The following is a 26,410-nucleotide window of genomic DNA, read 5'->3' as shown; positions in this document are numbered from 1 at the left end:
AAAAAACAATGTAAACTAAATTTTTGACTAAAAAAAAAAAAAAAAAAAAATGTTTATCTAAAAAAAAGCGAAATAGCTGCTGATTAATGATCTCTAAGTAGTCTTTAAGAGTTATCAACATGTTTAATAGGTTTGATTTAAGTTGTAGTAGTGTTACACTTTCTCCTTGTTTATGCTCATTTCTACAGTCGTAAAGGTTGAGATCTCTTTACTGAATGATATAACCGACAAATTCCAACAGGGAACATTTTGTACCCCCAGAATACTCCAGTAGTCTTCTTGGTCAGGTGCCTTTAGTTTGCCAGAGTTCATAGCTAAAGCTTTGCATGTCTGTTCTTCCGTGTGTGATCTTTTCATCTATATCTAGCCCTTTCTCTATCCCCTGCCCACGTAAAATCAGCGCTTTCTGCTGAGTTTGCCTGTCTTGAACATGTGGAGGGCTTCTCCTGTGCCTCCCCGTGCTGCGGTGAGGACTTGATTGGCTGTCACACTTGTGTTTGCTGAACAACTCCTGTGACAAAAGACTCTTCAGCATTGCCTTGATGGAAGACATGATTGACGCCTCATCAGATACGAAGAGCGCTCTTGTGTTATTTCGCTCTCCGCTGGCTTGCGGTAAATTGCTGCAGTAAATGCTGCCCTTTTTATAAATTTTTTTTCTGGAGAAACGGGTCCCTTTCTACCTGGATTTCATTTTCTGTGCAATTGTGAAAGTTAGCATGTAAAAATGCACAGAAATTCAGGATGGAGGCCTGAAAACAAGATGTTTAAGGGTCCTAATAATAGATTTTTTCTTTAAAAGCTATGGATCGACCAGCTGCATGCCACAGAGGCTCGTCGCACGAGTGCAGCTGCAAATCAACCAATCCCAGAGTGGGTTCCCTTTCACGCCCTGTAAAAAGCCAACACGCTCCTCCAGGTTGCCCCTAGTGGACTGGCCATGTGATTGCAGTAGCCGCGAGTGGCTGGGAGAAACGAGGAGTTGGAATAGTGAGAGAAATGGAGGAAGTCTGACTGCCTGCCAATAGCGTCTACAAGTGCCAGGACTGTAAGATGGCAGGTGGCACAGATTTCTCTCCCTGGGGGATTAGCCAGCAAAGAATAAAAAAGGGTAGACCTCCTCTTCTTATCCTTTTTCCTCATGCCGCCGTCCCCCCACTTTGCTTTATTGGTTCCACAGATCCAGTATAGAAGGTGTTGAAGATGAGCAGGCGGAGATCATGACTGTTATTACTGCCTCCTTCGTCTCTTATTAGCCCTGCCTTTCTCCTCGACACATCCTTACCATCAAAAGCCTGTTTGGGTTCTGGGCTGGGAAGGCGAGAACCACATGTTTTGTATCCGCCGAAATAAAGTGTCTTCTCATCACCCTCGTAATTATCTCCGAGCTGTCACATACTATTGGCTTCTCCGGGCACGGAAAATGGGGTTTTGTGCGTGCTGCAAAGCCGGCCGTCCCGGGCTGCCGTCGGTGGCGGCGGCGCTTATCCGTTTAACACATCCTTGCTGAATAAAAGTATTAATTTCTTTAAAAAAAAAAAAAAGAAAGAAAAAATTTACTGACCCTAAACTTTTGAATAGTAGCCTACTGTATATTGTAACACAAAATTTCTATCTTGAATAAACTTTCTTTTTAACTTTTGTTTTATCAAAGAATCCTGAAAAAAGTATCACAGGTCCCAAAAAATATTAAGCAGCACAACTGTTTCCAACATTGATTATAAATCAGCATATTAAGCCCTATTCGGACGGGATTAGTTTTACATGGAGAGGTGGGTAATTATTACCAGAGCTTCTCAGTTAGTTTAGTCCCGTCCGAATGCGCCATCTCAGTAATCATTACGGACAATGAGATTACGACAAATTTTACCTTCTGTAAAAAGGTCCGGAGAAATTACCTCAGGTAATACTAATCCAGTGCGAATAGACCAGCTGTAAAAATATACATAAATATTCCGTCATTTCCTGTAATTTCCCGCGGTTTTTCAAATATGGAGGCGCTTGAAGAAGCTTTCAGTTGCGTTCTGCGGTGGGACAAGTCAGTGGCAAACCTCAACTCTTTTTTTAACATAAGATGACGCATACCTTAAAAAAAAACAAAAAACAAAAAGAAGGTCTAAAGCACTTGTCAGAGGCACGAAACTTCTGCTTGCATTAGGTAAGTGCCTATTGGGGCGGAGCTGGGGGGTGGCTTCCGAATGTTTTTTCAAAAGCCCCGAATCTTTTGGGTTCGTTAATAGTTTTGTCAAAAACATCGTTTTTCGACACGCATCATACAGAAATATTTTAAACGGTTCAATAACGCTTTCCCGCAGGATTGGTAAAACGATACCAGCTACGCTTTCTCTCTCTCAGACAGTGAGTTCATGTCACACACAGCAGTCCTATATAGTCACGCTTCCTGTCAATCTCTCAGAGCATCATCGACAAGTGGAATTCATCGACAAGACCACCAATAATTCTTTTTTTTAATCTGATTCTGAACACTGTTCTGGATCATTGCAGCCCAGTTTAATCCCTGCACACACACGATGACACACACATATAGACTCCCCACCCAGTATAATTAGGTGTATGTGGACTTTGTCTTTTGAGGGATGATTCGAATCGGACGACCGGCCTCATATGCGGCCCCATTTGGAGCACAAAAGACTGTCTTTTGTCAGGGTGAGAGGGTTAAGAGAGCTCATTTCACGGCAGTTTATTTGCTCTGGTCCCAAAGGGACGTCCCTCCAAGAGTACTATCAACTCCACCAGCTGGTGTTGGGACGGGACAGCACAAAGACCCCCGTAAAACTGACGTCCCATTTAAACAGCATTTAAGACAAATGAGGTGATAGGGAGGGAACCTATTGTGTGTGTGTTTTATTTTTATTTTTTTACTGGTAGCAATGATTCAGGCAACTTATCAAAATATGCTTCTTTTATGTTGTTTATGTTGTCCTTTCTAATTAAAAGCAAAATAATATGCTAATTACATTTCTCTACCATAAGCTGTCTCCAAAGGCGTTTCAGAGAATTTGTGTATTAATAAGTATTAATTGTGTAGTGTATTAATAAGAATTAGGAGAGCTATTATAAATTATTTTAATTAGCACTTCATTGGTAAATTCATTGGTCTAGTTCATGAATTTCATTTGTTTCTCTTTCTTCAGCTTCACAGGCGTTCAGCAGAGAGGCTCCGGGACTTGTGCTGTGCGAACAGAGGCACCTTCATTAAAGTTGGGCAGCACCTGGGAGCCCTGGACTACCTCCTGCCTGAGGAGTACACCAGCACGCTGAAGGTCCTGCACAGCAGAGCACCTCAGAGCAGTATGGAGGAGATCAGGCAGGTCATACGAGAAGACCTGGGGCAAGAGGTTTGTTTTTCTGTCTGTCGGACAAAGTATATGCATTAAATGGGTGATGTAAGGAAGTTAGGAATTTCAGCAACTACTTGATTTTCCATTCATGACATATTTCTGGAATATTCAGTTGGAAATAATCTGGAAATGAATCGTAAATGTTGGTTTATTAATTTATCTTCATTTTAATGATGCAAATCACATTTTCTCAAGTCATTATTGCAGGCTGCTCCTTGTGAGAGACAGGGGCTGGTATTCAATAATTGTCTCGGTCACTGTGGGTCAGCAGGGTTAATGTCACATGAGAGAAGCTGTGGTCTCCCTCGTCCTCTTCTGTCAGCACTTTTGTGCCTCTCGTCAGAGCAGTCATCCTGAAAGTGCTCCCTCTCAGAAATGTTTTGACAGGCATTTACATTTTGGTGGAGATAATTGTTCTGTTCTGAAGATGACCTGTTCAAATAATCTATCAGTTTGTGTCCCATTGTTTTGTGTTGCTATCCGGCTTTTTTCTCACATTACACAGGAAACAAGGCCATTCAAATTATGCTGTATGCTGTTTTGTTACTTTCATCAACATATAATTTTACCTGAGAAATGACACACTTAAAAATAAAGGTTCCAAAAATGAGTTTTCACAGTGATGCTATTGAAGAACCTTTTCTTGAAGAACATTTTAATAATCTAAAGAACCTTTTTTTCTAATATAAAGAACATTTTGTGCAATGGAAAGATTCCATGGATGTTAAAGGTTCTTCGTGGAATCATTGATGCCAATAAAGAACCTTTATTTTTAAGATTAAAGGAAGAAAATCTTGCACTGAAGGAGGTACCCAAGCCATACGGTGCGAATAATTCACCCCAAAATGAACATTTACTAACCCCCAAGCTATCCAAGATTTATCTGAGTTTGTTTCTTCATCGGAACACATTTGGAGAAATGTAGCATCGCTTGCTCATTAATGGATGGATTATTGTGATGTTTTTATCCTCTGTTTGAACTCTCATTTTGACGGCACCCATTCACTGCAGAGGATCCATTTGTGAAAAAGTGATGTAATGCTAAATTTCTACAAATCTGTTCTGATGAAGAAACAAACTCCTCTACATATTGGATGGCTTAAGGGTGAGTAATTAAATTTTTTGATCCTTTAAGCAACAACCTAGCAAGTTTTTTTCTTCCGAACATCTAAAAATCGAATCTTTTTAATGCATTCTCACACTGTGGCAATCGCAAATCCCGTTGCGTTTTAGTATTTCAGGTATGGTCAAGGTCACAAAACTTCCCAGTTCTGGCGGAATGACCTTGAACAAGGACAATTCAAACCTGTAATCACTCAGCCTGGAGTCTGAGCAGGTAACCGTTAAAGAGTGGCCCTCCCTCGTCTGACCTTGAGAGGGCTAAGCTTGTACCCGACGCCTCTAGGGTGATGACTACATCTTTACAGTTTTATTATTGTAATTATTAGCTCTAATAGATCAGTCTGACTTCTTGCTTCACTGCCTTCCCGCCTCCCATTTTTTTCTCTCTCTCTCACAATCCCCATCCCTCCCTGCTGTATGACAGCCGCACTGGCTGCAACATTACGTAATTCTAGCCAGGTCGCGACTGGCTTGCGGAGGTTTAGGTTTTTTTTTATGTGTGTGTGTGTGTGCTGCGAGGTAAGAAGCATTTGAGACGTCGCTGTTTTGTGTGTCGAGAACTGGAGATGGACCCATCACGGCTCGTTGGGCTCAGTGCGGCGGGAGAATAATCCGTCTGCCTCCGTGTCACAATAAAAGTCCCTCCAATTCTCTGGCTTTCTCCTTTTGTCTCTCGTTCACTCCATTATCGTTTCTGTGTGAGAGTGTGTGGATATGTAGATGAGGTGCAGCTTGCGCTCCTAATGTTGTGCAAGAATAATGCTTCTCTGTATGCTCTGTGTCAGGTCAGCGCAAGTGTTTTTAATGAACATTATTAATCTGGATTTAGCAGGGACGTTTCTTTGAGGAGAAAAGCATAGTGGTGTGTTCTCAGGGAAATTTGGGTGGGAAAGAAAAAACAATAATACAAAATTAAACCAGAAATGGTACTAAATATGAAATCACTAAAGTTAGTCTATTAGTAGACAGGTTTCCATCCATGTATTTACATGTGAACTTTGGGATATTGCATAAAAAAACCATAAGTAATATTTGACCTTTTATTTTTATTATTTTTATTATTTATTTACATTACTCCAATTACACACACACACACACACACACGTATACATATATACATACATATGTATACATATTGTATACGTGTGTGTGTGTGTGTATATATGCATATATATATATATGTATGTATGCAGTGTAGCAGTTGTAACTACTCAGTATTTTTCTATACATTTTTTTGTATGTGTAATATAATTTGATGTTTATCAATGTTTATCAATTGTCAGTCAATATTGTTTTATTTATTTATTTTTAATCATTCTTAGTGTTGATTTCCTGTTAATGCTGCAAGGTAAATGATTTTTTAAATGTATTCAACTTAAAAATGATATAAACATCAGAATTTAAAACATAGAAATTATGAATATACATATGTAAGTTTACAGTAGAATTAAAAAGTCTACCGTACGCCACTGGGCTGTAGTATCCATTGTGCTGTGCTGTTCCGTGACTGGTTTGGCCCTTCAAACACAGTCTCTGCCAGGGCTTTTAGCGAGAGTCTCCTGCACCGTGAGGTAAACTACAGCATCCCAGAATTCCCCCACCTCCCCTCATATTTATTTATGAGGCCTGGCATGGTCTCACACAAAATCAAAAAGCTGTTACGGGTGGCTCTGGATCCGTTTAGATAAGGAATTATTGATATCACAAAGGTGTGGGGAGGAAGACAGACACTGGTTTTGGTTTCCTGTCAGCTTGCCTTCACTCTATGTCTTTAATTCACTCTTCTTTAAGCTCCTGAGCAACTGAAATGTTATTCCATGAGATTTCCAGTTAATAGAGCCAGGCCTCTGCTTTATGCACTCTTGGCGTAGTAGAAAGACACTCAGCTTGTATATACATATATGGTTATACATGTATACACACTTATATATTTATATATTTTATATAAAATACATAAAATTAGTAATAAATTCCCTGTCATGTGATAGCGATAACACTGCTTTTATTGTAACCTTGTTAATGTATGACACCTCTCAGCACACAACAGAAGAACAGCTATTATCCTTTTGCATTGCATGGCTTTCTAGAAGCCTTAAGGAGCGTTGTGTGCTGGTGAACAGCATTAACCTCCAGCACACTGTATAAGGGAGGGTTGGGTTGAGGGACTGAAAAAAGAACGAGGCACTTAGTAGTTCAATTATGCAAATATTTATCAAAAGTAATTATCACGTTCTGGTGAAAAATGGAGCTAATTACTCAACACTACCTAGTTTTGAGCTCACATTGGGGGGAAAGAGTGCGCACACAACAATTTGAGCAAGGACTCTCAACCATGAGCCTTAGGGGTTGTTTGTTAATAAATAATAGTATGTACTGAGGTGGTTGTGAACATTAATAATAATAGCAGGTCTTTAAATTTAAGAAAGTGTAATCTAAATTCATAAGTGCAATCGCTTAGAAAAGTAATTGCGCAACAAGACCTTATTCATGCCAGATTTCTCTGGCAGTGTTTTTTTTTTTGGACTGTTTGCCAGTTTTATCGTCCACAAGATAAAAATCGTAAGTGTGATCGCTTAGTAAAATAATAACGCAACAAGACATGCAATGTGACATGTTATTCCTGCCACAAAAGGCCAGACTTGGATTCCTCTGGCAATGTATCTCTTTGGGATTAGTTTGCCGGTTTTATCATCCACAAGATGAAAATCGTAAGTGCGATCGCTTAGAAAAGTAATAGCATGCAACAAAACATGCAATTTGAGATGTTATTCATGCCAGAAAACGTCAGACTTGGATTCCTCTGGCAGTGTATCTTTTTTGGGATTTGTTTGCCGGTTTACCGCCCACAAGACAAAAATCATAAGTGTGATCACTTAGAAAAGTAATAGCGAAACAAGATGCACAATTTGAGATGTTAATGCCAGAAAAGGGCAAACTTTGAAATCCTTAACCCTAACTATGAGTAATTTTAGATGCATTTACGACATAATGTAATTATCATAATTCCGAGATGACGACATGTGACCTTCTAGGCAAACTATGCGTTTCTATGGCAACACCATTAGCGCCAAAGCATCAAGTGCTTGCAGAACTCATAATTACAACTTGTAAGCTCGGAATGTTCTGAGACCTACGACTTGGACCATGTGACCGCTGTATCACATAAAGTATTACGTATTGTCATCTCGTAATTACGATATGGCAAGAACGCAGCTTTAATAGTGATTATTGTCTTTGAATACACCATTAATTAACATTACTGGTTTCATGATTTATCATCGTTGTCCTATTATATATTATCCTATAGTCAAAATGGAGTGAATTCTTGTAGGTGATTGTATTTAGTGTAATATGTTCTCGCTGAAAATGCTCTCCTCCACATCTGCCGAGGCATATGCTTTTGCCATGACACCTCCACACATTTAGATAGGTCTTGCGTGGTCAGTCACAGTTTCACTTGAGGATGGTTAGATCTAAAAGATGCTTCCATATGCTGGTTAACCTAAGAAAGGCCCTGCCGCTCATTAACCAAAGGAGACTCAATTAACCTTTTGTGAGACAGTGGGCTGTACAAGAGAGGTTGACCACATTTGTTTTTACCACTCCACTGCAGTTCTCTACTTTAGCAAAGACAGACGTATCAGTCTGCGGTTTCCACTAGTTTTCTGTCAATTTGCTAGAGAAATGCTCTTTAAGCTGTCATTGATATAAAAACACCTCACCTTCATAAATATCTTCTCGCCCGCACGGGTTCATGTCGAGTCCAGAGATAGGATCTCTCTGTAAGACCCTTCCACAATATTGTATTTAATGTCACTGTTTGGTCACATCATCACTTTTTTTCTGCACCGGAGCATGCGATATAATCTCTAATCGACACGTAGCTTCTTGTTAAATCCCCCTTCAGTTGAGCAATCGTGCCATCTGAGCTACGAGATGAAGTTCTTAACCGCTCTGTCAGCCTGGTATAAATAGATCCCATCTCTGCTCTCCCATCTCTTTTCCTCCTCTCCTAATATTATTTTGCAAACTTCCTGAACCATTAGCTCAGCTATGCCCTTGAGGGGGACAGAGTTTTGTTTAAAAGTACATTTTTTAATTTAATTAAAATGTCACTATTCTTACAGTTTTATATCTAATTATGTTTATACTATTAAAATATTTTATTTAATTTTTGTTATTTTCAAACATGCTTTGTCAGTTGTTGACACATCTTTATATTTATATGTTTGTTTGTGTGTGTGTATGTATATTTATATATATATATATATATATATATATATGCATATGCGTGTGTGTGTGTGTGTATATATATATATATATATACACATAAGTACAATTAGAATTATAGTGTTTTTTAATTTCAAGTGGCCACTACTCAAGTCTTTAGTGTCACCTGAATATTCAGAAATCATTGTAATATGCTGATTTGGTGCTTAAGAAACATTGCTTATTATTATCAGTGTTGATCCTGTGATGCTAAATATTTTTGTTAAAACTGTGTTTTTTTAATTTGAAATAGAAATCTTTTGTTGCATTATAAATGTCTTTACTATCATTTTAATCAGTGATTTATTGATTTTTTTTTTCCTGAAAAAAAGTATTAGTTTTCAGCTCAAAATACTCCACAGATCATTTATTATATAATTTTGAAAATGCCTATTTTGAGTGGAAGCAGAAACACGCTGTTTTTCGGGCCTGTGTCTTTAAATGCAAATGAGCTGCTGCTCCCCGCCCCCTTTTCCAGAATAGAGCTGTGCACCATTGCAGCTTGGACCCTGCTAAAAACATCTGTTATGGTTCTGATTATCATGTTTATCGTGCTGCAATCATGCGGTTTAAACCATATGAGTTTAAACTTCTGATATACGGTTTCCTGAGTGCACACATCCGAAGCACACAGACAGAAAGCGGCCACCACACATGTGAGTACTAAACTAAGTTCTCTTTCACACACAAGTTTACGTTAAAAACACACATGAGTTACAAAAACAGTCGGTTATGTCTGTGAAGGTAAACTGCTGGGAAATAAATCACATGTTTATTTTAGATCTAAATAGTGTTCTGTACTCGTCTGTGCAGACAAAGGCAGAACAGTTTAGTATGTTTTGTTCAAACTTTCACCATGGCATTAGAACTAATATACCGTTGTCGCTTGCGAAAACGCAATAATGGCGCCGTGGGTGGAAACTTACAGATTAAGGGGCGGTAATATTATAATGAGATCCCTTTGCCATGTCACCAAGGGAGCGAAATCAGACGCGCTAGTTTTCTCAGACGTGTGCAGAAAAAGGCTTACCAAAACAAAGTTACTGGGTTAATCTTTTTCACGTTTCCTTGGTTGGTAGATGCACCGGGGACCTGATTATAGCACTTAAAACCTGGAAAAGTCAGATTTTCATGATATGTCACCTTTAAACAAGTACCCACAAATATGATGATGGTCCCTCAGAAGGGTGAAGTCATATATTAGGGTTCTTGTTTATTGTGCAGGATGGGAATCCAGTCAGTTTCCAGCTAGAGTCCACTGTGCAACCGTAGCCTCATTTGGACCATGTAACCTCATTCATCTTCAGCCAGGTTATGAGTCTCTGATCTACCGGTGCAATGTGAGCTCTCTGGCCTGTGGGTCTGCGCTTGTCCCTTAGAGAAAAGACTGGGCTCATGGGGCAGGGATCCATTACAGGAGACCATTAAACAACAGATGGCAGGCGAGTCCCAGGAGTGTCCTGTGAGTGTGTGCGCTCGATCGGGCGAGGGAATCAGTGCTGTGGAAAGGGGGTGGATCCCTCGGAAAGCGCCACCGCTGCTGCCTCATTGTCAATGACACAACGGCCAGCCGAGCATGTAAATGTGCATCATTTCCTCTAATGATGTGCTGGATGTGTGGCATCATACGGGGCGTGTTTCAGCAGCACAGACGCAGAGGCTGCAGGAGCAAGACGAACCGAAACACTCGCTGGGGCGGCAGCTGTGATTAATCACCCTGCCCCAATACTCTTCCTTCTTTCTTTCATTTGTTCATTCAGTCGTTATGTCTTTCTTTTTTCTTTTCTTTCTTCATTATTGTTCTTTCTTTCTTTCTTTCTTTCTTTCTTTCTTTCTTTCGTTCGTTCTTTATTCATTATTTTTATTTTTCATTCGTTCTTTCTTTTGTTTGTTTTTGTTCTTTTTAATTTGTTTATTCATTCTTTCGTTTCAGTTTTTATTTTGTTCATTCTCCTTTTTTCATGTTTGTTCATTCTTTTTTAGTTTTTCTTTGTTTTTAATTTTTGTTTGTTCTAAATTTTGAATAAAAACTCATTTATTCACTCTTTCTTCAGTTCGTTCTTTCTTTCATTTTGTTCTCTCGTTTCTGCTTGTTCATTCTTTTTCTTACATTCCTTTTCTATCATTTGCTCATTCTTTAGTTCTTTTTCTTTAGTTTGTATTTTTTTTTCTTCGTTAGTTAATTTTTTTCTTTTGTTCTTTTAAATTAGTTCTAATTTAAATTAGTTACTTTCTTTTTCTTTCTTTCTTTCTTTCTTTCAATGGGACAAGACATTGCACCACAATAAACATTTTTGTGGCGGGTTGAGTCACGATTTGATCCATGAACACCCAGTGAGGCCACAGGATGTTGAAATATCAGTTATACTTAGCATGAGGGTCTGAGAAAAGAGCATGTGGTCTTTTTTGGCATTGGTGTATGGTAGTAAAGAAGCATGTGGGTGGCTGGACATCTTTGGCGTTGGTGATTTGTTGGACCCTGTAGATATCCAGACTCAGCCCTCTTTGCTTCAGTGGTTACCACCCTCGCAGAGTGCAGGCTGTCCCAGTGCTTCCTGTATCCATATGGGCTGTTCTCTACAATCACTGCCATTCCATGCCAAACCCTTTACAGCAACACCAACACTCTGGCCCAAGACCAAGCTTTGTTTTCCAAAAATAATAAAAGATGACACATTGGTTTCTGCGTATGTTTTTGTATGTAGTTTATATTTTTTACTTTTATTTATTTATGCCTATGTGTGTGTATATTTCCATTATGCAAAATCTTTTGCATAAGGGAACAATAAAAATATGAATGTTTCAATTATGTAATAGTAGTTATGTTATATGAATATGTGTGTATATAGCCCCATTTTTAGAAATATTATGATTAATTTATTTTGCAGTGAGGGAGTTTGGGTACAACTGTCTGTTTTTTCTGAAACGTGTTTGTACAACTTTTAGACTTTGTGACTGATTTGTTAAAAGAGCTCATAAGAGTAATTTTTTTATGAACTGGACTATGTTGATCATGTTGCGTGTTGTTGCGTGCAGCCTAAAAAGGTAACACAGTAGAAAGACGTTGTCAGTTTAATTTTTTTGTATTATTTTACGGTAGCCAGTTTTCTCTCATCCGTTTCAGTTTGGACTCATTCTCTTGTGCTGTGTCACTGTAGTGGACATGCAGCTCTGCCGCTTAATAAGGCAAAAACACTGCACCAAGCCAATGTAGTACATAGATGTGCATATTCATCATAAAGTGAACAGCCAAGTTTACTTGGAGTCTGCAAGTATTTTTTGAAGTCATAAAAAATGAAAAACTAAACGGAACTGTAGCATTTGTGGTGGCATATGTGGTCCTACAGTGTGAATCTGGAGTGTGCCGTAGAAATGACTCGACAATCTGTCCGCTCGGCTCTGAAGAGAAGACCCTACTGCACTGCTCTGTGGTGCACTACACTGTGGTGCGTCTCGAGATGGTTCCTTACTCTCTGTGAAAACAAACACCGAAACAACTTTTCCAGACTTTCAACATAAACATTTTTGAAGTTCGTTAATGAGGATGCAGTTATAAATAGGATACATTTTGTATTTTAAATGTATAGTCACAGAAGCGACTGACTTATGTTTGTTTCGCCTTTTTTGTACTTATCACTAAGGAGCTTTATGTTGAAAGGTTTAAAGGAGTAGTTCATCCAAAAAAATGAAAATTTGCTGAAAAACTTACTCAAATTCATCTATCATGGATGGCCTGAGGGTGTTTCTTTATCCGAACAGATTTGGAGAAATTTAGCATTATATCACAAGACCCTACTGCACTGCTCTGTGGTGCACTACACTGTGGTGCGTCTCGAGATGGTTCCTTACTCTCTGTGAAAACAAACACCGAAACAACTTTTCCAGACTTTCAACATAAACATTTTTGAAGTTCGTTAATGAGGATGCAGTTATAAATAGGATACATTTTGTATTTTAAATGTATAGTCACAGAAGCGACTGACTTATGTTTGTTTCGCCTTTTTTGTACTTATCACTAAGGAGCTTTATGTTGAAAGGTTTAAAGGAGTAGTTCATCCAAAAAAATGAAAATTTGCTGAAAAACTTACTCAAATTCATCTATCATGGATGGCCTGAGGGTGTTTCTTTATCCGAACAGATTTGGAGAAATTTAGCATTATATCACTTGCTCACCAATGGATCCTCTGCAGTGAATGGGTGCCGTCAGTCAGAATGAAAATTCAAACTGCTGATTAAAAACAAAAATCCACAAGCAATCCACACAACTCCAGTACATCAGTTAACATCTTGTGAAGTGAAAAACTGTATGTTTGTAATAAACAACTCTATCATTAAGACATTTTAGCTTAAAACTGTTGCTTCCAGCTAAAATGCCTCTATCCATAATATTTATTTTTTCCAGTGATAAAGTCATTTCCTCTGAACCAGAAGAGAAATATACACAGATCAAGTACCACAAGTGAAAACTGCTCAGAACAGTTCTAAACTAATATGTTGGTGTTTTTTGTTGTGAGAGGACAACAGGGGTGGACTTTTTCACTGGAGGATGCATTATTAAGGATTATTGACTCCGTTTGGGCAGAAGCAGGGGCGGATTTAGTGAATTGGGGGCCCCAGGCAAAATATAGGAATGGGGCCCTATACATTTGCACACATTTTCCTAGATCAACCTTGAGGTTCCATTTTGTTGTTTTCAGCGTAAGCCTGTGTGCAAAGGCTGTCTAATTCTAAACTTTAAAATACATTTATAAATTTTTAGTTGTTTTAACTACAAATTTAAATAAAACTGAAAAAAATAATGAAAAGGCAATTATACAGTTACACACCTAAAATACATATATCAAGAGCATGCTCACAGATGAGAACAAAACAGCGTTGGATGAAGTGGATTAAAGCCCTGCACGGGTCTCAAATATAGCCCGTCTTTTTTCTTTTTTTTCCCCTTTTCCCCAAAAAAGCTTATACTACTGTTTCAGCTATTAAAATAGTTCAGTTTTGTATGTAATGGAAAAGTGATTATATTTCGTTTCGTTTTTTTATAAAGTAAATTTAGAAACATTTGGAGTATTTTTTGTTCGTTAAATGTACGTTTTTTTGTTTTTTGAAGTAAAGGCCAGCGGCAGACAGTGAATTGATCATAGGCCGTAAACAGCAAACGTTCGCGTGTCCGCGCTTAATGCGCATATCCTATGAAAAGCATTTTACGGGGCCCTTGGCTTTTGGGGGCCCAAGGCGGTCGCCTACCTTTGCCTAATGGGTAAGTCCGCCCCTGGGCAGAAGTGATGGTTTAAAATGTAAAACACCTTTGTGATGGATTTGTTTTTTTTTTACAAACATGCAGCTTTTCACTTCACAAGAGCTGAATGTCTGGAAGTTGTGTGGATTTTTGTGATGTTTTTATCAGCTGTTTGAACTCTCGTTCTGACGGCACCCATTCACTGCAGAGAATCCAGAGGTGAGCAAGTGATGTAATGCTAAATATCTCTAAATCTGTTTAGATGAAGAAAAGAACTCATCTACATCTTGGATGGTGTGAGGGTGAGTACATTTTCAGCCAATTAAAATTTTTGGTTGAACTATTCCTTTAATAGCAAAAAAAAAATAAAAGACAAGGTGTAACTTGTCACTAGGAAAAAGGGAAAGAATGTTTTAATTTGAAGTTTAAAAAATATTCATTTTATTTATTTATTTATTTAATTAGTTGTTTATTTATTTTATATTAATTATTTTGTTTGTTTTATTTGTGTAGGTAGTAGTTGATTGATTCTAGAATCGCTTTTGATTTGTATATTGTTTATTTTTCCGTTTATTTATTGTTTATTTAATGTTCCTGCGCAAAGGTTGTGGGTTCAATTCCCAGGGAACACACATACTGATAAAAAATGTATAGCCTGAATGCACTGTAAGTCGCTTTGGATAAAAGCGTCTGCTAAATGCATTAATTTAATTTAATTTAATTTAATTTAATTTAACCTTTTCGTTTACATTAAATACTAGCTTTTCATATCGCAAAACTGTCTTTGCCTGACATTTATAAAAATGAAATATTAAAATAACACATCAATCATGAAAGCGGAAAGTTGCATCTCTTGTTGCTTTTGATGGGGCACTACAAAGATAAGAAAATAGTTTTTCCCCTTTTTTAAAAAAAAAAGATGATAAAAATGAATAAAGCTGTGGTGCGTTAGTTCAAAAGCTGATAAATACCCTCTGGGTTTCTCCTCTAGCACGATAAGAGATTAAAATATTACCATAAACACTGCATTATCTCACTCACCAGAGTTTCTCTCCCATACGCCCCACAGCAGAATGTTATCTCTCCATCTCCTCAGCGTGAATATCTGCTCCATTAGCAAGCCATTCATCCACCTAACACACTGGCTCTGCTCTGAATAGGACCATAACACTGCTAAAAGTGATTGCATATCTTTTTCTTGTGAGACTGGTTCGATGCCAAACCAGTCGGCTGTTGAAAGTTGTTCCCCATTACTGTTTCTTTTGCATTAGCTTCAATGGTTGTAATGGTGCCCGTGTGAAAGCATTTTGAAGGCTTTTGTCTATCTACAAACCTTCGCCATGTCAAGTGGAATCATGTCATCTTTTATTGCAAATACATTTCATGAGAACGTCACAATGCATTTTACCAAACAGAAAAAATAATGCAGGAAAGCATTTTAAAAATATTTAATTACAGGTCTTTTTTCTATAACGTGTGATTGCGGAGGAGAATTCCCATTTGTGAACACTTGATTTGTAGCCTTAGCTAAACTTCACCAAACCTCGCTTTTACAAACAGAACCTTACAAAATGTTGAAATATATACCTGCAAGACCTACAAGACTAGGTTTAACTTGTCACTAGGAAAAAGGGAAAGAATGTTTTAATTTGAAGTTTAAAAAATATTTATTTATTTATTAGTTGTGTTTATTTATTTTATATAATTTTGTTTGTTTGTTTTATTTGTGTAGGTAGTAGTTGATTGATTCTAATATCGCTTTTGATTTGTATATTGTTTATTTTTCTGATTAGGCTTTTATAGATTATTTCTAATGCCAGTTATCCACGTTTTCTTTTGGGATATGCTTTCAGTAAATATCCAGCATTTAATTATGCTTGTAAATCGGGAACGTCTATGGTATATTATTATAAATTAGCCCTAAATTGCATTTTGTTGAGTATTTGTATTTATTTTGTATTGACATTTGGATCTCAATGTTAAAGTATAGAATGTCTAGTGCCTATTTTTTCCACTTCTGTACAGGTATAGACATGAATATAGGAATAATAAGGAGTAGTTCATTCAAAAATGAAAATCATGTACTTGTGGAACTATTTTGGATATTCAAAAATGTAAGATTATCAGTAAATAAGTATCTGAGAAGTTTTGAATGGTCTGTTTCTTATACAAAGCCATCAGATCACGTGGAATCTAGCATAGAAGTTGTATAGATTGCTATGGGTACTTTATGATACTTTATGGAACAGCATATGGACAATTAAAGGATTACAATACATTTTTGTGTGAACTCTTCCTTTTTAACACATGTGGTCAGTATTTCAGAGTTACTGAACAGTGAGATTTATGATTGAGATTACACATAATCTAACATTTCCAAAGGCTGTTTGCTTCAAATCAACAAACCAAAAACACCAAAGGAAAGGCAGGTGACATAAAAAAAAAGGTCAGTGATGTGAGATACCCGCCAGTGTGAGTGAATGGGGCTCCAAGAGAAGTTGATTTATTTAGTGCTGTGAAAAGATAATATTTAATCTCTAAAGCACTAATCTCTCTTTTTTTTTGCTGCATTGCTGATTATAAGCATCCCAGCTGTGCCTACTTCCCTATTCATGGAGCAGAGTCTTGTGGCTTGTTTTACAGCTTCTTTCGGTGTAATTAACATCCTAAACAATCACAGCGCTATATGGCTCGCCTGTCATTTCCAAGCTTTCTGTGTTTAGGTCAAAGGCATCTTCTCATTTCCCTGCAAAAGGGCTCTGCCTCCTCAAATACCCTAAATTTTTGCTGTAGGCTTATTACATTTCTCAGGGAAGGCTGAATTTTCTGGCACAATGTTCAGTTCTGAAGTAGACTGAAAAGAGGTTATGCACTTAACTGCACAAGTAATGACTAATTACGCCACTTTTCATGCATGCTTGTATGGTACCGTTCAATAGCTGCATGCTGACATGCAATTTCTTGGTTTTTCATATTTTAAACCTCACATATCGTACTCTAAGACATCCAGAGTGTTTCAGTGTATCCATGAAATGATTTAGAACTCCCCAGGTGATATGTGAAAAGCACTTTTAAGATGTTAACAACCCCTTTGTCATAATTGCAGGTGGACAAGCTGGGCTGCTTTCTTACTGATTTCACTAGTGAGTCTAAAATGAGCTTAAAATGAATTTTTTTTTACAGAAAAAGAAAAGATGAGTGAATATTCCCAGTAGGCAATATGGAATAATATAGAAATATTATAGAAAAAAAATAGATTTGTTGTGCGACTAGTCAACCATTGTGATTCCCAGTGATATGAAGGAAGATTTGAAACCCCTGTACGCATTGGATAGCTGGCCAATCAGAGCACACCTCGCTTTTTCAGCTTTTTTTGAGCTTTGTAAAAATCGACGCGTTTCAAAAAGGCGGGGCATAGAGGAGAAACAATAATGTACAGTATGTGGAAAATAATGTTTTTTTTTTTAACTTTAACCCGCATGAACACATTTCATTACACCAAATACACAAAATAATGTTCTTTTTAGCAGCATCATATGACCCCTTTAATCATTTAACTTTCTTGTGCATTTCAAATGTGGCTAGTTTCTATGGTAGGCGTGTCAGTGTTTGGCTCTTAAAGGGGAAAAATGATTACAACAAGTTTTAATTATACCTCAGAGACGCTGGGGAAATGTGAGCTCACCACAGCTATTATAGTGTCAGGAGAGGCAGCAGTATGGCGCTCATCATCACAAAGAGTATGTTGCTTGTGATTATACATATGCAGTTGTGTAAGAAACCTTCTTATTATTCCTGCCAAACGTCTTCAAAATGACTGTGTACAACATAAAAGCAGGCAGATGAGAAACATCCTCCAGAACACACAGCTGAACACGAAGCTCTTTGAACTATAAATGAGGTCGCTGTACCATGTGGCTGCATACTGTGCTATACAAAGGTTATTGGCGGTGGCCGACCGCTGTTATATATTGGAAGGACCACTGATGTGGTTATTAGCATTTCACGCCTAGACTTTTAACACAGAAATGGCTACTTTCAAATCTAAATGGAAGGTGCCAAAGCTAATAATACTTGTCTGTCTTGCCTGAATTGAATCTTTAAAGTTTTTGACAACTTTTGAACTGTTAATTACACGAACTGGTTCAAAAGAGTCGTGTCTTTATGAATCGAATTGCACTGGTCAAATTGTGTGTTTTTGATTCCTTAACAAGAACTGGTTCGTAAGAGTCACTTGTTTGTGAATCAGACTACACTGATCACATTGTATATTTCTGATTCACCAAAAAGTACATTACCATAAGTTACAGTTGAAGTCAAAAGTTTACATACCTCGCAGAAAATGCTGGAAAACCATAGAATTTGTGGGACCTGAAGGTTTTTCTGAAGAATAGCAGGCAGTTTAACTGTTCAGGACAAACAAGGGACTTATGAACAACTATCACTAAACAAAAAGCAGCTGTGGATCATTCAGGTAACAACACAGTATTAAGAATAAAGTGTATGTAAACTTTTGAACGTGGTCATTTTTATAAATTCAACCATTGTTTTATCTTGTGGACTATAAGTAAAAATATTTTATGTGAAATATCTTATTCAGGTCAGTACTAAATAAACAATAACATGCATTTTGTATCATCCCTCTTATTTTGGTAAAATAATTAACATTTTGCAGATTCTGCAAGGTGTATGTAAAGTTTTGACTTCAACTGTTTCTGAATTAGACTAAACTGATCATGCTGGACATTTTATTTGGTTTACAGCTCTCAAGGGCAACTTGTAATTTCCAATTTGGAAAATCCAGTGAATTTAATATTTTGCAAATTAATGGTACTTCATCTCATTTGATTAAGTTTTTATTTGTAGCACTAATGTTGTTGCTAAAAAAAGAGCAGGAGAGTCTAGGCTGTGTCTTATTCTGCCTTAATACCCCAATAAGTTAAATTAAAAAGCAATAAAGCAATTTAATAATTTACTAACTACAATCGCTATTAATAAAAATGAGTAAAAAGCCTCAAAATGTTGGTACCTGCAAATTGGTTCCTGTACTGTTCCTACACAGTAGCAAAAAATGAACAGCGACCCAAGCAGTGTCCCACCTCCACACCAAATCAAATTAGCCAGTTGCCCCAGGGCAAGAGATCTGAGTAAATTTGCTTTTTAAACCTCCCAGATGAAACATTTGGCTCTTAAACGCTTCTTGTAAAAACGTCAGCGTTCATCACAGCGGCCCCTCAGGCTGCAGAAACGCTCAGCCCTCACGATGTTTTTTGAAACCAGCATCTGATTCTATTGCTGTCCGTACGGACCTTTCAAAATCGTTGCATGCTTGCTCTTCAGGATGTGCTTGAGTGTTATAATTGCTTGCATCATGCAATTACACCCGTCTGCAACCTTTCCAAATCATCATGCCTACTCCAAGTTGTTCTTTGTAGGAAGCTAGACATGTAATAGCCTCAAGGAGTCTGGACTGTCAGTGCTGCAGCAGTAGGGTAATGTATGTCATGGCATATGCGGTTGGTGATTGGAAGCCTTTGGGAGCGTCACTTTTCCCAATGCGGGTGTTTGAGTGAGCTCCCCGAGGGCCTGCGGTGTCATTTCAGTGCCGCCATGTGAATGAGAGGCCTGTCAGACGTTACGAGTGGAGTTTCAGCCTGCAGCCGAGAGATTCACAAGCTTGCAGACTGCCAGAAAAATGAGTAACGCCTTCCTTGGGGAGTTTCCGCAGTCTATAGAGAGTTTAGCAAATTAGCTGTTGCGATCACTCACAATAGGTTATGTTTTATTCACAGCACCTCACTTAGAAACTGAAACGAGTACCTCTGAGAAGAATGTGTGAAAAGAAAATAAGTCTTTTGTGGAGTCACTCTGGCGAGACCTTGATTTCAAGATGGTATTTTATCATGAGCAATTATTGCGCAATTAGTTGAATGGGATTCGTGAGAGCCGGGCACAGTGGTGGTTAACGCCAGACCAGGCGTAATCAATTCTCTCCTGTGTCTATGCTTTTCTCTTTTCACTCTTTGCTCTAGGGGCTTCAACTGCATGCAGTTCAGTGGCCCCTCTTAAGGAAGCCTCTTAGAAGAAGCACTTGAAGATGCTCTTCACCCGTCCCTGAAACCTGAGAGAGAGAGATAAAGATAAAGGAAGTAAGGGAATGAGACTGTGATAGTGACAACGCAAACAAGACCCTAGTGATTCATTTCCCAGGAGATTCTATGTTGTAGGCTTCAAAGCAGGTGATTGGGATTTCATTCAGTACTTCATGGTCTCAATAAATTATCAATATATCGATCTCATTAGTAATAGGGTTGGGCGATGTCTACCAAATTGGCATTGGACGATGTCTGCAGTGAAACATCGTGATGGACGATGACATCGGAGGTCGGGGGGAGGGGCGGGGTTAGGGGTGTGCCTGAAGCGTGAAACAAATAACGCGTTCTACGGAGCCACTAAAAGGTTAGCCGCTTGCTAGCGGTAGCCTGTTGCATTACAGTACATGAAAGTTCACTTACCACATACACAGAGTAAGGAGAAATGTCTGATAGGACGATGGCGAATGATTTGCAGATCCTGAGCACCAATGACAAACATCTAATCTTGTCAAATGTGTGGTAAGCCGCTCCATAGCATAGAGTCCTTGTGATCGCGAATCTCGAAAGTGAAAGTAAAATGAGAGCGCACAATCGAAAGCGGTTTCAATAGCAGCTCCCTGATGCCCGCAGTTTATATACAGTCGCCTGTACATACCCAACGATATAATTGCGAGAAAAAGTATTGAAATATTTTTTTTTAATCCTCCCATCTCGTAGGATATTTATTCCCTTTAGGGTTTCCGTAACACGGAACTGGGATGCGGCGGATTGCGGGAGAGGTGGGGGGGGGAAGGCATCACGATGTCAGCTTAACATCGTGATGGCTGTCAGCCCAACCCTAATTAGTAATTGTATAGGTAATAGTATGTATTTGTTTGTAAAGTGTAGTTCTAACACACAAACTGTTTGTATAGAACCGAAAAGTAAATTTTAGGGCTGTAATGAACAGTTATTTTGAAAATTGAGTAATTGGTTGATTATTCTGACGATTAATCGAGTAATCGGATAATTTGTTGAGGTATTAAAAATAGACCTAAGCGAACAATAGACTTTAAAATGACTTAAAATACAGGTAGCAATGAGGCAATAGTAATTGGGTCAAATTAAATATCAAATGCAATCGTATGATCTGCCTTTTACATTTCTATAGATTTCTATTTAAATAAGTATTGTTATTTTGAATTGAAAATATATTGAAATACTAAGCAATTTTAACTTTATTATAAAATTTTACAATTGTTCTGTTTTTAATTTTTAATTTAATTAATTTACCTCTACGTAAAATGTTGATAATTTTAAAATGGTGAATAGTGGCGTATTAATCAATTTTCCTGATATATCTAATTACCACTAGTGATTATGCCCTCATGATTCATTTAAAAATGGAAGATTTTGTCCAATGAATTAACCACTTAAGTGTGACGTGACATGTGGCCAAGTATGGTTACCGATACTCGGAATTAGTGCTCTGCATTTAACCCATCCAAAGTGCACACACACAGCAGTGAACACACACACACCGTGAACACACACCCGGAGCAGTGGGCAGCCATTTATGCTGCGGCGCCCGGGGAGCATGGGGAGCACAATACCAACATTATAAATGCGGTGCCTTGCTCAAGGGCGCCTCAGTCGTGGTATTGAAGGTGGAAGAGAGCGCTGTACATTCACTCCCCCCACCTACAATCCCTGCCGGTTCGAGACTCGAACTCGCAACCTTTGGGTTACGAGTCCAACTCTCTAACCATTAGGCCACAACTTCCCCAATTAATACAATAAACCAACTAATATATTGGTTTACCAGTGGTAACCTAGCATATAATCGTAGTTAATACTTTAAGTATCATAAACTAACAATTAAGAACATTTCAACTGTATTTATTAATCTAGGTTAATTTTAATTTAGACTTGTTCTGTCCCTTGTTCACCTTTTTGTACATTAATGAAATTTAAAGTGTTACAAAATGGATTAATATGTATGCAAAAATGTATATTAATAGATGATAAAATTCTGTTTTCTGTGAGTATTGTTCATTGTTATTTCATTAGTTTAAATCTTAAGCTAATTTTAAGAAATTGAGAGAGAAACTTTTGGAGACTTTTGCTTCAATAAGCTACTAATTTGCTGCTTATTAATAGTTAGTTAGTAAGGTAGTTGTTAAGTTTAGGTATTGGGATGTAGAATATGGTCATGCAGATTATGTGCTTTATAGGTACTAATAAACAGCCAGTATGTTATTAATAGGCATGCTAATAAGCAACTAGATAATAGTGAGAAATCCCTATACTAAAGTGTTACCAAACTTTTTTTTTAAATTAAGTTTTGACAATTTATAACAAGTACTTAAGACACATGACCACTCAGCTGCACATTTATATGCCACCCATTCCCATGTGTTCGTGCTTCTGGGCTCTTACTCTGTCAAATTTTGTGCTTTATCAGAACTCAAGTAGCTAGAGAAATTTTGAGCTGATTGAAGTGATTTATAAAGTTTTGTAGGTGGACTGCCGAGTGACTGTGTGTCTGACACACTGCCGAGTGTGTGTGATGAGCGTGTGTTCTGGTGGGACACACTGTGAGGTGTCACTCATGTAAAATGCTCTGGTATTATCCGTGACCCCCACAGTTTCTCTGTCTCGAAGAGCTGGGATGCTGACCCTGAAGATCTCAGGAAAAGGGCTGAATCTGCAGCTCTGCCTGCCTGGGAACATTCTATGATTTCAGGACAGAAAATGGCGCACACAGTTCCAGCTGCCCTGTCTCCAACTGAGCTCAGCATGGGAGACAGCTCCTTTGCCTTTGTTGCTTCCACTATAATTTCACAAAAGTACAGGCAATGGCAAGGGAAGAATTTAAGTGGTTTGTTGCTCTTTATTTGTGGATTGTGGCAGCGGGGAGGGGGGAGAAGACAAGGTGACAAACGCGAGATGTTGCCTTGTGCTTCTTTAGAGTACATCCCCCTCAGAGAGCACAAATTCAGTCCTGAGTCGAGTTGACTTTCATCTTGTGTATCTTGATCACCTCTGTTATGGCGCTTTTCCACTGCATGGTACGGCATGTCTTGGCTCCGTTTGCGTTTCCACTGCAGTTTAGTACTGCTTTAGAGTGGGTGTGTCTGACACACTGCCGAGTGTGTGTGATGAGCGTGTGTTCTGGTGGGACACACTGTGAGGTGTCACTCATGTAAAATGCTCTGGTATTATCCGTGACCCCCACAGTTTCTCTGTCTCGAAGAGCTGGGATGCTGACCCTGAAGATCTCAGGAAAAGGGCTGAATCTGCAGCTCTGCCTGCCTGGGAACATTCTATGATTTCAGGACAGAAAATGGCGCACACAGTTCCAGCTGCCCTGTCTCCAACTGAGCTCAGCATGGGAGACAGCTCCTTTGCCTTTGTTGCTTCCACTATAATTTCACAAAAGTACAGGCAATGGCAAGGGAAGAATTTAAGTGGTTTGTTGCTCTTTATTTGTGGATTGTGGCAGCGGGGAGGGGGGAGAAGACAAGGTGACAAACGCGAGATGTTGCCTTGTGCTTCTTTAGAGTACATCCCCCTCAGAGAGCACAAATTCAGTCCTGAGTCGAGTTGACTTTCATCTTGTGTATCTTGATCACCTCTGTTATGGCGCTTTTCCACTGCATGGTACGGCATGTCTTGGCTCCGTTTGCGTTTCCACTGCAGTTTAGTACTGCTTTAGAGTGGGCGGGATTATTCACATGTCGTTATAGTTGCGCCGCCTCTACTGTCGAGACTCCTGAAAAACGTTTTCATTCCGCATTGCCCCATCAAGCTCTCGCTGGATCCGCTCCTCAGCTATCAACGAGAGGAACGTCTGTGCTTTCTCAACAGACAACGAAACAGCCATTTTTTGGTTGTTAAAAAAAGGTGCGCTCGTTCAAAACAGTTGCGCTCGATCCTTCGCTGGCTGTGCTGATTTACGGTGCGTTCCAAACGGTATATATCGCCCTCCGAAGTGCACATCGGAGTGAAAACAATCATGGCCGCCATATTGAAGGGTCGTTCCAAACCGAAGTGCTCAAAACTGGGAGTACAACTGATGGACACTTCGGGCTCCCATGATCCTTTGCACAGATTCTTTGCATGATGACGGCGCCTCCGTGTGGGCACGGGATGATGACACAGAAGGGCACTTCAAGAAACAGTTGTTTGGTCGCCTACACCCTTCAACCCCTCAAAGCTTTCACTCCGGAGGGTAAACCCTTCGAAGGGATTAGGGTATAGGGATGAGCCCTTCCGAATGGAACGCAGGGTTAGTCTAGCGGGTCTGTTGTGTCTCGTGTGGCAAGTTCAGTGACGCAGGTAGTGACGATTCTCTCCGGTCAATCAGTGATCAGCAGAGTTTACACGTCACGTTTTGGTAACGGTACAGTTCGCTTGGAACCTCAACCGAGGTGCTACAGAAAAAAGTACCAGGTACTGTACCCAGTGGAATCCCCCCCAAAAGTGAACCGTACCAAACCGTACTGTGCCGTACCATGCAGTGGAAAAGTGCCATTAGTTTAATGATAAAGTCAGAGTAAATAGGTTCATTTCTTCCTGGACAGGTTAACACTAAAATGTCACTCTCTTGAATCTGCAATCCAATAAGTTTGAAGGAAGAGGAATGAATCCATTACTCCAGTCTTCATTGTCACATGATCCTTGATCATGCTAATATGCTGATTGGGTGCTTAAGACATTTTTGTTATTATAAATGTTGAAAATGGTTGTGCAGCTATATTTTTTGTGGAAACCATAATACATTATTATTCAAAATTCTCAGATAAAAGAGCAACATTTATTTGATTTAGGAATCTTTTGCAACATTATAAATGTATTTACTGTCATTTGATCAATTTAAAGGGTTAGTTCACCCAAAAATTAAAATTCTGTCATTAATTACTCACCCTCCCTCATGTCGTTCTAAACCTGTTAGACCTTCGTTCATCTTCGGAACACAAATTAAGATATTTTTGATGAGTTCTGAGAGCTCTCTGACCCTCCCATAGACAGCAATGTAATTACCACGATCAACGTCCAGAAACGTAGCAAGGAGATCGGTAAAATAATCCATGTGACATCAGGGGTTCAACCATAATTTTACGAAGCTACGGGAATACTTTTTGTTCGCAAAGAAAACAAAAATAACAAATTTATTCAACAATTCGTCTCCTCCGCGTCACCCTGGCGCCATTTTGGAGAGTATCCACTGAACACAAACAGCGTATGCTATTCTGTGTCAGCTGCGTCACGCGGATACATTGTTTTCGTTCAAATCAAAGCGTAAACAACGTTTGTTGTTGTTCAAATCACCCCTTCATCAATAATGTGTTTCAAGGTCATTTTAAAGTTTGGAAAATGAATTTAGTTTGCATGTAAACAGGAATCCTCAGCTGTTGGCATTTTATTTTGGTGAACAAGTTTTTGTATTTTTGTAATTGAGATAAGATCACCATTCTCTGGGGGATGAATAATAACGGTCCACAAAGAAAGGATTTCTCTAAAAGAATAATGGAAAACTAAGTTATAAAAATGTTAATGGTCTTTTCTGCGAAAGAAAACTATTGGATTTATCTGAAGTAAATACTGTGACTTGCAGTAAAGCAAGGCTTCTCTTCATTTGATTCAGTGCAGGTTGTCAGAATGTGTCTAAATGCAGATATGGTGAGTTATCTTTGAGCCAGCTAAGATGTCTAAGGTATTTATAGCTTTTAAACACACACGTACACATACATTTGTAAACCCCTTATATTTATTAGGAAGAATTCATGCAGAAATCTGCTTAATTTCAAATGTTTCACAAACTCACATTTACATACGATTGATCTTTTTGCTTATGCTATTAGTTTCAGTGTGGTTGGTGGGTAGTTTATCAAAATCTAAAGCTAAAACTAAATTTAAAGCTAATGCACACAGCATATTTTGAAATTGTATTACTGGTGTTTGCTAGGGTTGAGACTGTTACTTTTCTAAAAGCTTAAATGAAGTTTTCACCTGGTGTACAATAAATGAGTGGAACATTTCATAAATTTACATTAAATAAGGGATCTGAACCATACCTAGGGACTTTGGTCAACTAAGCAACTACCTAGTAACCAACTAGAGCTCTTTAGAAACAACAACTGGCTAAAACCACATAGCAACTTCATAGCAACCCCATGGCAATCAGTCACCCAGAACCACAGGCAATAATGATTAATATTATATTTATTATATTATTTTATATTTATATTATATTATATAGTTATTTTTGTCATTGATCAAGACTCTCTGGTAGAAAAGAGATCTATTTATATATATATATATATATATATATCACTTATATC

General features: G+C 38.4%; 1 protein-coding gene across 1 annotated transcript in view; it reads left to right on the top strand.

The window, feature by feature from the left end:
• The window catches only part of LOC107740534 (uncharacterized aarF domain-containing protein kinase 1-like), a 128,282-nt gene that overhangs the window by 33,870 nt on the left and 68,002 nt on the right, over window positions 1-26,410 (top strand). Inside the window, 1 exon segment of the mRNA XM_016552985.1 lies at window positions 3,156-3,359. Within this exon segment, the coding sequence (XP_016408471.1) occupies window positions 3,156-3,359 (204 nt within the window).

Source organism: Sinocyclocheilus rhinocerous, unplaced genomic scaffold (genome assembly GCF_001515625.1).
Source record: "Sinocyclocheilus rhinocerous isolate Xijiao unplaced genomic scaffold, SAMN03320098_v1.1 scaffold761, whole genome shotgun sequence".
In the NCBI taxonomy this organism is placed as follows: Eukaryota; Metazoa; Chordata; class Actinopteri; order Cypriniformes; family Cyprinidae; genus Sinocyclocheilus; species Sinocyclocheilus rhinocerous.
Note: the sequence above shows the minus strand (reverse complement) of the source record. Positions and strands in the feature narration are given on the sequence as shown.